This window comes from Bos mutus, chromosome 19 (genome assembly GCF_027580195.1).
Source record: "Bos mutus isolate GX-2022 chromosome 19, NWIPB_WYAK_1.1, whole genome shotgun sequence".
Taxonomy (NCBI): Eukaryota; Metazoa; Chordata; class Mammalia; order Artiodactyla; family Bovidae; genus Bos; species Bos mutus.
Window position 1 is genome coordinate 15,667,316 of NC_091635.1, and position 12,919 is coordinate 15,680,234.

Sequence of the window (12,919 nt, forward strand, 5' to 3'; positions counted from 1 at the left end):
TTCTAACTGTTCTCACCCCAACCAGAGCTCCCCCCAAACTACTCACTCATTCAGAGTCTGCAAGTATATTGTCTGGACACTTTTTTTTTCTTTAAAAAAAATTTATAAGCCTTGTGGGTGACTGAGTGCCATAATTAAGAACAAGTGATATAAACCAGTATTTGAGCTGGAAGGGGCATTCAAACCAAATTGAGGATCTTGTTAAAATACAGATTCCACTCAGGAGGGCAGAGGTGGGGTCTGAGACCCTGCATTTCTAAGAGGCACCCAGGTGAAGATGACCCGACTCGTGAGCGAACAGTGCTTTAAATAGCAAAGAAAGGTTATCACAGGAGAGAAGAGGAGTGACCAAAACCGAAAAAAGAGGAGGAGGTGACAAGTGATAAATTCTTATATACTGAGATTTAGGGAAGTCATTCTGGCCTACAGATTTTTATGGGGGAGGAAAAAGATGAGTTAACTTGAATTTTATGCTAAAACAGCTTGCTTGTGGCTGATCTAACACCCATTGTACATCTGCTCTATTTATTACAGAAAAGGGCACAATGACCTGAAGTAAAGAATGTCCATGTTAAAAATAAAGATGCTATGCCCCTCTTTCTGGGATGCCAACGATGGGATAAGCGACTCCCTTCCCAGGTGCCAAGGCCGTGCTGACTCCCTGTGTATGTTCTGGTCTTTTTATTTTTTATTTTTAACCTTGAAGAAATGTACCCCTGACTCGTTTAGTGTTCTTTGTTCTTGCAAGATATAAAACTGTGCTAAAAAAAAAAAACCCTGCATCTCTGGACAGTTTCTCAGAGTAACCTGGGAAGCTGGCTTGGGGGCTAATCCTCAGTTTGGCTCAAATGAAACTTTTCTACTCTTATTACTGTTTATTATTTTCGTCAACAAGGGAGAGAGGAACCAAAAATCAACCATTCATCCCCCACCCCACCCCACAAAGACCTAAGGCCTAAACTGGCCCCTCGACATCATTAAATGACAGTGAAGAGAAGCAGAACCTGACACACGGAAGGCTCTCACCACACAGTCACCTCCACAACAGAGGAGGAAGGTTTCCATGTCTTCTCCTCCCACCATCACCTCTCTCTACCGGGCCCTTCCTCACCCAGGAAACTTCCTCCCTCGCCATGGTACTTTGAGTTCGTTTCTGAACTTCAAGGTAAAGGCCCATGCCCGCAGACGGCACTCTCTTCTCACCTTGCAAGACCTCCTCACTCACGGGTTCTTTTTCACCAACCCTGAATGTTTGAGGGTTGAGCTTTCATCCTCAAACTTCTACTCCTGCATCCGCCCGAGAAGGCTCAGGCACCATGATGGATCAGCCCCGCTCAATGGAGGCCTCCCCGTCCATTTACAAACCCTGCCCAGCACCCAACTCCTCCTTCCCTGACTTTAGGCCTTTAGGTCAAAGAAACAACTCTAAGATTTCCTCTAGCTTCCTGGAATTTCATCACTTCCTCTCTAGAAACCTTAAATCCCAAGCTCCTGAGAAGACTGGAATGGACAAGAAGCTGCTCCATCCTCTTTCGGTCACCCTCTGGCAGTGATTCTCCAGCTTCTGACTGCAGACCAGAGTCACCTGGGACCACTCTAGGACCACGCCCTCCACGCCCCACCCCACCCCATTAAAATAAAAAAACAACCATTGCCCTTGGGAAGCCATATTATTCCTAACCAGGAACAAGCTGCCGCCCCCACTGTGAAGACCCCATCCCTCGTGGGGAAGGAGGGGAGAGGCAGGTTTCATCCTGATCTCATTTGTGCTGGGTCCCTTAATGTGGTGAAGGGGGTTCTAGAGGCAGCCGGGGAGGCCAGTTCTAAAGATATCACAGTTTATACTTTATTAACCTCAATCCGGAAAGCTGGACCCCTCCTCTGAGTCTTCCACCGGAGTCGTGTGCAGAGCAGCCGACAAACTCCGTCAAGTGTGAATCATGCTCTGGCAAAGATCAGAGAAGAAACCAAGGGCCCCAACTCCTCTAGTCCTGTAAGCCATAGACTACACAGTCTTTAGGACACATTTCTACAAGTCAATTAAAAAAAAAACACATCATTTTCCAACACAGATAAAAACATGACGTCCAGAGTTTAAAAGGCAGCTAACACAGCAAAAGTTCAACCAGGGAAAGAAGAGACATTTTCTGACTTCGTCTGTATTCTATCCAAATAACCATCTTCCAAAATGGGATTCAGCTGAATGTGCCTGGTTTACTCAAACGCAGAAACTTAATGAAAACCATGCTGAACAGAAAATGACAGTCAAGCACTACAAATGAACAGACAGGATGTATTTTACCAGATAAAGAAATTAAGCCCTTCGGGAAACAACTGTAACCACTGCAAGTAAGTTTCGCCCACTGCTTAATCCCTGTAAAGGAAAGCATCATACCTGATAAGATCGGGTTCTGCACCCTCGTTCTTAAAGGAGGCCAGAAGTAGTCTCTCTCGAGTTACAAGATCATCCAAGAGGTTCTGTCTTCGGTCTCCTTCGAGCTGTGTTCTGCAGGCGACTCGTTAAGGTCCAAGAGTAGGTGAATTACCTCATTTGATCTATTACATTATTAACCGAGCTCTCCAAGTCAGAGGGGACTGTTCCAGACTTGAATCAACCCTACCCCGAAGAGTCCTGAGCCAGCGCTCTCCTGCTCTGATCTCAGCCTTCACTGACCCTTCCAGTAAAGGACCTGTCCAGGTCGCAGAGGACTTACAAACACTGAACCAGACCCACCATGTGAGATCATTCACTGAGAAATACAGTTGGTAAAAATGATTTTCCTCCCAGTAGCCAACCCTGAAATGTTCTTCTCTACAGCACACTGTGGCTCAGGGAATCCTTAAGTTCTGAGTGCTGGTCACAGTGGTCAAGGGTTTTTCCTAGACATTAATACCTAAGATACTTTGTTAAAAAGGAAAAAAAGAAAAAAAAAAAGTTTTGTTGCCTTCTTTCATATTATTAACACCTATTAATGCACCTACAATATATGTTGTAAAGTGCTACTTTATACAGATTTGCTCTTAAAAAAAACTGTTACCATCAGCTCACTAAATACGTTGCATGATCTTCAATAATTCTAAACAAAATTACAAAGAAATAACCATATTCTAATGTGTTAATCTATGATCTGTGCTAGACTAGGGGTCCAAAAGCCTACTAGTTCTGTTTTGATCAGTATCCATGGTCTTGACCAATTACTTCAGTGTTTTGGATCTGTTTCTTCAGATGTCCCCCAGGTAATCTCTCATACCTTTTCCAACACAACTCATGGCCATGGTTTTCCCAGTTCCGGTTAAAGAATGGGACTACTGCTTTGGATTTATGGATTTATAGACACTTCTCCTTTTGAGAGGGATATTAAATCCTGCATTTAGGCCCCAAAAGTTTGAGAACTTGGCAGAATATACTAGTTTTCCCTGGGTGGGAAAACCACGGCCCAGTGAATCTACTTTTGTTGATAATTTTGAATAGAAAGAGCTGGATAGCTAGCAAAAAAAGCAAATAAGCCCATAAAAAAATGTTCCCCGGTAACAGATATTAGCTAGAAAAATCATAAATCCCCTAAACCAATGTAACTAAGCAGTGTTATTGACTCTGGACATTTATAAAATAATAATGGATACATTCTCTCAACATTCCAGAATGCCCCGATTTCCTGAGAAAAATGACTACTATGGCTTTTCCATCTCCTACTTGACTACGGTCACTAAGAACCCATCTTGGAAACAGTGAAGCAGCAACTGTAACCAAGAAACAGTGAGCAAGTCCTTCCTCCGTGTACTAATAAAAGGGCCAAATATTAGCCTTCTGATCAGTGCAACACCAAAAATAAATACAGTGTGCTTCAAATCAGTGGTAAATTGTCAATAAAGCAGAAGCGGCCCGTGAGAATGGAAGGAGGGGTGGGGAGGAGAAGGGACAGAAGCTATGACATAAATTATACAGGACAAAACAGGAATTTTAATTGTGGAAATTACTAATTATATCACAGTGCTGATTAGCCTTGTCTTCCGTTCTATGCTCAACCTACTCTGGCAACCTGTGGTTTTGCTGGGATTTCAGTTATCCAATCCTCCAAGTGAGCATAAACTCAACGATAATCCAATATTACAATTAAGCAGATTACAGATCTGACTGGCTCAGGGGTTTAAACATAAGAAATAAAATTACAGAAGTATCATTAGAAAACGCCTTTGGAGAACTTTCTAATACTCTAGAGTAAGGAAAATCTTCCTAGTAGAGAATGTCAACCCAGAGGTCATGAAGAAAACTATAAATCTGGATAAAAATTGTAACTATCTGCAAAATAAAAGTACAAGTGGCAAATTAACAGTGACAAATTTTAAAACGGCAAAGGATATAACAGGGCATTGGAAAAAAAACAAGAATTATGCTAATAAACTGAAAAAAAAAATGCAGCTTTACATTAGTGAAAGAAATACAAATTGAAACATACTGTCGTTTTTGCCAGCCAGATAAGAAACCGTGACAGAAGGCTCTGGAAAGGGCTGAGGAACCAAGCACTCTCAGACATCCTAGGTGGGAATGGAGATGGGTTCAACCAGTTGCCCGACTGCCTTCTACATACCCAACAGAATTTAAAAGGCACATTCTTTTAACAGGAATTTCTCCTACAGATACATTCACAAGACTATACAAAGATGCGGGAGCAGGGAATTCCCTAGTGGTCCAGTGGCTAGGACTCCGCACTTTCAGTGCCCAAGGTCTGGGTTCAATCCCTGGTTGGGGAACTAAGATCCCACAAGCCACCACTTAGTGCAGCCAAAAAAAAAAGATGTTCAGTGCAGCATTATTTATAACAGCCAAATACTGGAAACATTCTAAGGTTTGTCAATAAGGAAATAGCACATCTCAGCAATGGCATGTTTTGTAGCCCCCTTCCCCCAAAACAGAGAGAATAGGAAAGCCCTGTATGTATCAATGATAATGAAAATTAACATTTATGAGCACTTACTAAGTGCTACATAAATTATTTGATATGGAACAATCTCCAAAATAAAGTGTTAAACAAAAACAAAAAACAGCAGAGCTAAATAGTGAATAGTATGCTCCCACTGCATGCATTAAATACATATGTTGGTATATACACAGAAAATTTCTCAAAGGATATAGAAACAATTGCCTCTAAGGAAAGGGAACCGGGGACTCAGGGTGTAAGGGAGACTTCCTATCTACTGGGTATTGTTTTGGACTGTTTGACTCTATTAAATGCTAACAAAAAGTTTCAGAACATACGATCCTTCTGTAGTCAAAAGCATTTTACACTTACATGTACACATATCTGTTCATGCCTAGAAAAGTCTGTGATAATAGGAACCAACCAGCAACACTGTTAACTGTGGAAGAATGAGCTAGAACAGGATGGGGATGCGGAAGTGAGAGAAGAGTAAACAATTAACAACAGAAAATGTAGGGGTAGAGGGACTTCCCTCGTGATTCCTGTGGCTGAGAATCTGCCTCGCAGTGCAGGGGATTCAGGTTTGAGCCCTGGTTGGGGAATTAAGATCCCACATGCTGAAACTACCGAAGCCTGTGTGCTGAGCCCATGGACCCCAACTAAGATCCAAGAGAGCCAAATGATACTGAAAAAAAAGGAAATTGACAGGTGGAAAGTACCTTTTATAGAAAAAGTAAAGGCAAGTTTTAAAATTTAGCAGACACTGAATTTAAACTATTAACCAACAAAGGACATCAATTCTAAGAGCAGTAAAACTTGGTGATTATGTTTTGAAGAGGAGGGGTAACTGGAGAACAGAATCACAGTTGATGCTGGGACAGGTAAGTTGAATCTCCTGTTCACCAGACCGGAAACCATGGCAACAGTGGGTGAGAGCCCAGCTCTTCTTCGCCACCTCGAGTGCGGCTTCTCTACCCTGAGGCCCCCAGTACTGCTCACTTAACTTTGCCACTTCTTAGCATCCTGTTAATAACAATACTGATAATATTAATTCAGAATATTCCAGAGATCCCCTGTAAATCTGGAACACCTGGAAAAGTAACCAATCAGGAACACTCACTCTACCTCCTGGTTTTGTTTTTATTTTAATCTATTGAGTGAACAGAGCATAAGTAAATGGGGGATAGAGGGAGCTGAAGAGAATAAAAAGATGCATAGCCCTTCTGCATGGCACACTTACTATAATAAAAGTTGCTGCTAACAAGAGGTCAGAGAACCACCTAGAAGGTAATGACACTCCATGGATGTGGGCTCATAGTAGCTGGCGGGACCGAGTACAGGGTAAGGAAGGATAAGCAGAAAACAGGGCAGATGGTCATGAGGCCAGTGCTGGGACCTTCTCTTCCATCAACTTAGTGAATAACCAAGGAGGAAGATCAGAGAACAGACAGGGAAATAGAAGATCTAACCACCATAGTACTCTGTCTTTGGCCAGACTGAATTTACATGTAATTATAACCAGTTCATGCAAGGTTGCAAATAAAACTAGATCCTGATTTTGCATCACTGTACTTCAGAGTCCAGCTTCTCTGCTATAACCTGGGAAGCACTTCCAACCTAGGATGGAGAGGGGTGAAGATGGGGCTGGACCCAGGGAACACCCCATTCCCTCCCCCACTTCCAGCTCCTAGAGTTTCTCCTTATTGGTAGAAGGCATAAGAATTTAAGTAAGTCTTCCGTGCAAATTAATTGCTGTGGAGAAGGATAATTACTTCCAGAACCACAAGAAGAATTGCACAGAGACAGTTTAAGGTCCCAGAGGCCAGAGATTTTTCTGGCTCACAGAGCACTTCAACTCTTTCATTTTTATTTATTATTTGCTTTTAGGGAGTCCCTGGTGGCTCAGATGGTAAGGAATCTGCCTGTAATGCAGGAGACCTGAGTTCAATCCCTGGGACAGGAAGATCCTCCAAAGTTAACAAACTCTACTGAGTGTCTATTACCGACCAGCCCCAGGTGCCAACCTTCCTCAAAGCACTGATCCCATTTTGCAAGTAGTATTTTAATACTATCATTATCTCCATGCCTGGATGTACCCTCCTTATGTGTTATAAACTCCATAAAAGGGTACCTGTTAATTCTCCACATTAGCTGTAATTTTAACAGTGATAAAATGGTAAGCAGCAGGTAATCCTCAAGGAGGGCCTGCTTTACGCAAAGCACCTTCTATGCATATAATTAATCCTCCCAACAATGCTATAAGCTGGATGTACTTTATCCTTTTCTCACAAATTAAGAAAACAAGGCACAACGAAGTTAAGTAACTTGCCCTCGAAGAGTTGAAAACTTTTATTCAACACCAATGATTATGGGGGAACTTGTCCTGTGAGATGCTTTAAATATAGCATTTTCTTCAACTTTCACAACAGCCTGCAAAGCAAGTCTGATTATTCCTACTCTGTAGATAAAACTGAGGTCAAGAAAGGCCACGTTGCTCTCTGGCCTTGAGGCAGTGGTGGAGCTGGTCTTCTATCTCAGTTGTTTGCCACCAAGCCAGTGTTGTTCACAGTGTTCCAACAGTGCCCAGACTTAGGGGTTTCATGGAGCAGAGTATTTCCAAACAAACTGTGGGTGTGGGGAGGGGGGATTTATATAGACCAATTATACACGTTGCCATCTATGTGGACATTCCAAAAACCACAACAGACAAAACGCTCATCTGCTTTTACTACCATGGCGAAAAAGCAAGATGTTAACACTCGAAACCAGAGAGAACCATGACACAGACTATAAATCAGAAAATTCCTACTGAAATAAAAATGACCTTGTCCTTAGTTTTTTCACAATAGCAGACACCAGTGTAAACTGTCATGGCCAGGTGCAGTGTTTTAGAACCACGTCCCCACTACTGGGGCACCCAGGGGCTATTCTTAACACCTATCCACTGAGCTCCTCCACACATACATGTATCCATGTATCCAGGTTTGTTACACGGGGATCTCTCCAGCCAGCTACCTGTCTACTCATCTTTCTTCCCCCAAAACACAAAGTGGAACAGGGTTATGTATCCTTTTTTTTTGTTTTTAAGATTATTTTTTCTATGTGGACCATCTTTTTGCCTTTATTGGCTGCAAGGCATGTGGGATCTTAGGGTTTGAACCTGCATCCCCACTATTAGAAGACAAAATCTTTACCACTGGACTGCCAGGAAAGTCCCCTTATTTATCGATTCTTAAAAATTAGTTCTCTAGGACTTCTCACAAGAGACCAAAATAGCTTTTGATACTGAAGTCCTTTGTAAAGTGATTTTCAAAAATTCTTTTCAAAGTACTAAAAGTGCTGCCTTTGAAAAACCCAACAAAAAGACAAGCTTCATGTAAAACTAATTCTAAGAATAACCTTAGTGCTACCTGAAATTTCCTATGCAACCTCCTGTTGCACATAGCTTTTCTCAACTGGTGAGACCATTATAATCACCGTCTCCAAGAAGCACTGTGAATAGAAGTTAATGCTTTTCAGCAATTTTCACTCTGGCTGCAGGACTTTGGATTATGAATTGCAAGCTAACCGATTCGAAAGCACGCCACTTTCATTTTAATTTCACATTTATTCTTGCCAGAGAAAAATACTTTTTCAGGAAAGAGCAGTAACATCTTATGCCTAACATCCCAGAATTTAATTGTTTGGAAGGCATTTTCATAGGACTTATCTTTCTGGCAACTCCTAGTGTTCCTTGGAAAACTTCACGAATGCAGAGAGGCATAAATTTCTTAAGTCAGGTACCAGAAACTCTCGACTGCCCGACACAGTAAGGAAATGTGGTTTCCAAATATTCACATTAAAAAAGTCACCCCACATTAATTATGCCTCAAGAAAAAGGATTAAAAAGTCACTCTCTTGGCGATTTATGGACACACATTTTTCTAAGAATTACAACATCATAAAGTATACCTAATAAACCACAGTGAAGACTGTTTAATCTTTCTGATGATTAAGAAGGGTCTTGAGGATTTGCATTATAAACAAGATTTGTCTTGGCATTACAGCAACACGCCAAGTAATAGGGAATTCTCGCTGAAGACAGGTCATGTGACGGTGGACTGTATTCTATCACTAAAGTAGAATTCAGCTTTTAAACAACTGGCTTTGGGTCCAGACAGCCCTGCATTGGAATCTTGGCTTTCCATTTCTCAGCGGCGGGGACTTAGGCAAGTTACTTAAGCTCTTAAAGATTCTTCTCCTGGGTGTGAAGAAAATTCCTCTGCTGGAATGCTGAAAGTAAAAGTTATTAATTTACATTAGTGACTTGAGGCACAAGCTGGCCTTGGCCTCAGTACCTTTTTTGTAAAGAAGGGAAAGAACCCACCCAAACAGTCTAATAATACGAGCCTACCAGGCCTGACAAGTTGCTATATGATACATCTTAAATCTGGATGATAACTGCCCTAGAATTATCTCAGATAACCGCCACAGAATTATCTTAAATGTTTGGGAAGAGGAAGGTCAGGGAGAGGGAAGATGTAAGAAACAAGACTAATTAAATAGAGGCCTGAGTAATACAGAAGCTACCTCCTTCTTCCCGTTCTAAGAAACGGTCTCCCTGAAAAATCCAGAGGTTAATGAGCGCCCCCTGGTGGCTCAGATAGTAAAGACTCTGCCTGCAGTGCAGGAGATGCGGGTTGGAAAGGTCCCCTGGAGAAGGAAACAGCAACCGACTCTAGTATTCTTGCCTGGAGAATTCCATGGGCAGATTAGCCTGGCGGACTACAGTCCATGGGGTCGCTAAGAGTGGGACAGGACTCAGTGACTAACACTTTCACTTTCCCATAGGGCGATTCTCTAAATTCCATCCCTAGCTGTGGTTGCCGTTCCAGTAGAAAGAGGCTCTATTATTTTATTTAAAAACAAAACAGAATCTTCAAGAAAGTTGTTATATTCCAGTTGAGTGCTTGATTTCTCCTAGGAAAGTCTAAATTATTCACATGATGGTCCTTAAATACTTTCATAATATATTTAATAACTCGGTTTGGTGTTTTTTTTTTTTTATTTTTTATTTTATTTTATTTATTTATTTTTTTTTGGTTTGGTGCTTTTAAATGTCTGGTGCTTAATTCAGCAAACTCTGAGATCGCCACGAAACCAGATGCCACAAGATTTCAAAATGTGGTTAGACTGCAAGTATTTAGAAGAACAAAGTCAATTATTATTGCACCATGCTTGGTACGCCTTATAATTAATAACTAGCAGAAATTATTAATAGAAGTAAAAGTTATTAATTTATATCTTCTTGCACCATAGGTTTAGCACATAAATATTATAAGATGTGCTATGTCTGGGGGTTTCCCAGGTGGCACTAGTGGTAAAGAATCTACCTGCAATCCAAGAGATATCAGAGACACAGGTTCGATCCCTGAGTTGGAAGATCCCCTGGAGGAGAGCATGGCAACCCATTCCAGTATTCTTGCCTGGAGAATTCCCATAGACAGAGGAGCCTGGCGAGCTACAGTTCACAGGGTTGCACAGATTTTGACACAACTGAAGCGACTTAGCACACACACACACATTATAAGATGAGTAATAATCAGTTACCTATTAGCAAATACAGTTATTAATATTAAATCAGGAAACAATATTTAGCTATGTTTGTAATATACAATTTAGGTAATACTAAAATGAGTTTGCACACCTCGAGCCCATGTGCAGACTTCCAAGCACTTGGTAGAGAAAACAGCTCTGCTAACTTGAGGTCAATATATTAAAACTTGTGGATTTTGATAAAATAAAAATTCCTTACATAATAAACTAATTGGGCAGTAACAAACCATACCAGACGGAGGGTAAAGTTACAAACTGAACATATCAGAATGCCCTAATTGTGTTAAAAATAAGGCCTCAATTGTTCACTGAAATTAAACTTTTATTTGAAACTTACTGGGTAAATAACTGAATACTAGAAATCATGCAACTATCTAAACCAACCTCTCTGGTGACATATAAGGATGATACTTGGAGAAAATACATTTTCACAACATCTTCTATTGTTTTATCTAAAAAGCTACATTTTCACCATGCTTAAAATTCGGCAGTAACAATCCATTTCCTGAGATACCAAAGTCTGGGTTTTTGGTATGAACCATGGATAAAGGAAAGGGATGGTAAGAGAGGCCCAGTTTGAGGTCAGTTGTAAACTCAGATTTAAGGGATTAGTTTTATGTAACAGATCACATATATTTTCCCAAATTGATCAGATCATGAATTTCTAAAAAAATAAAAAGATTTTAATAGTTGACATCTTTGGTAGGAAGTAGAGGTGATGTCACAACTGACTTCACACAGGTGCCTCCTATGAGTGAAGTGAGTGAGTGAAGTCGCTCAGTCGTGTCCAACTCTTTGCGACCCCATGGACTGTAGCCTACCAGGCTTCTCCGTCCATGGGATTCCCCAGGCAAGAATACTGGAGTGGGTTACCATTTCCTTCTCCAGGGGATCTTCCCAACCCAGGGATCGAACCCAGGTCTCCCGCATTGGAGGCAGATGCTTTTATACCCCACCTAAAAAACCTCCCAAACCAGGGGTACTGTCACTTCAAGAACCATAAGGCGAAGAAGTCACATCTCAATAACCTACATAATTGGGGAGGAAAAAGTACGGTTTCTACTGGTACGGGTCTCTTGGAAAAGAAAAGGAATTGTTCAAAACTCTGGGAACTGCATTGAGCAGAATCATGGCTCAAGAGCATCATCGAAGTTCTGCTGCTGGACTGCTTTCACCGCAGTCTAGACAGGTAGCAACGCGGGGCTCGGTGTAAACACAGCGCTAACAGAAAACATGAGCTGCCTGCATGGGCAAGGTTACACCCAACTAAGTAAGCTCTTGCTGTGCGTCTTGCTTCGCCAGCATATTCACTGTAAAACATATAACGGACCCTTAAAATAGAAATCGAGATTATAGGCAATATTTTGGAAACCAGGTCTTCCTCAAGCTGTGGAAAAAATCTGGGTGGCCCAGATTCCTTCCTTTCTTAAAATAAGACTGCTTGTCCTCCCACTCTAGCAAGAGGTGGAAATGTTTACATGGATACATCTGATGTGTTGCCACAGCTCTTAGCAATAAGTCCTTCAAAAGGGCGATCTTTTCCTTCAGTTTCTGCAACAAAGCTCTGATTGTCACGGTAAGCTGAAAAGAAAAGAACACAGCCTAAGTATGCTAGTCCAGAGGTGTGGAATCTCCTAAAAATATCATGTAAATGCTGCTTTACAAACTGATTCCATCAGGGGAAGGCTGGAAGAGACATCAAGCCTCCCAATGATAACCTCAAGATTTTATGGAATCTTAATGGTTGCCTGGGCCAGCCACCCATGTAACACTTATACCCAGTCGTATGACCTGACCAGGTGGTAAGTCGGTCCATCTATGAACCCTGACTTTGCTCTCACAATCAGCTGAATTCTGGCCCTTGAACATGTACCTTCTGATCCTATTTGTCTACCAGGAGCCACACAGGAAATTGCATGTACCCCATCTTTGTTCACCAGCAAAAACCCCACAGTTCCCTCACCCACACTGCAAAGAGCAAGATGTCAAGTCCCCTGGCCATCCTGGACAGTCTTCCCTAAACACACTGGTATCCTTACAACCCATTCAAAGTTTTATAGCAGAGTGGCCTTTCTTTACAAGAGGAATGTTAACCACATATGACTCTTTTTTCCAGGAGTGTGTGAATTTTCTCTAATTTACAAACCCAGAGTCAAGTTTTGTTTGTGACTCTAAGTGCTGCCTTAAAGAGGATGGTGGAGAGGTGGAGAGAAAGCCTCTCAGGAATTTAAAAATATGAAAAATAAAATCAAGCCTGTAAAATAAACATAGTCAACCACGGATATAATTGGAGGTATGTTTAGAAAGACAAGACTGTCCCAAGTTTCATTTGCTACCTTGTTAAAAGGAACACTTATACAACTGCAGTGAAGCAGGGGCTCTCTCCTTAGATTAGTGGGGGTCAC

General features: G+C 41.5%; 1 protein-coding gene across 5 annotated transcripts in view; it reads right to left on the reverse strand.

The window, feature by feature from the left end:
* Window positions 1–12,919, reverse strand: part of STX8 (syntaxin 8) — a 206,765-nt gene that overhangs the window by 176,192 nt on the left and 17,654 nt on the right. For all 5 annotated transcript variants that reach the window (XM_070389485.1, XM_070389487.1, XM_005907545.2 and 2 more), the window contains exons 3-4: window positions 12,001–12,095; window positions 2,396–2,506 (exon numbers count right to left, since the gene is read on the reverse strand). In XM_070389485.1, the coding sequence (XP_070245586.1) occupies window positions 2,396–2,506; window positions 12,001–12,095 (206 nt within the window). The remainder of the gene's footprint in view (window positions 1–2,395; window positions 2,507–12,000; window positions 12,096–12,919) is intronic.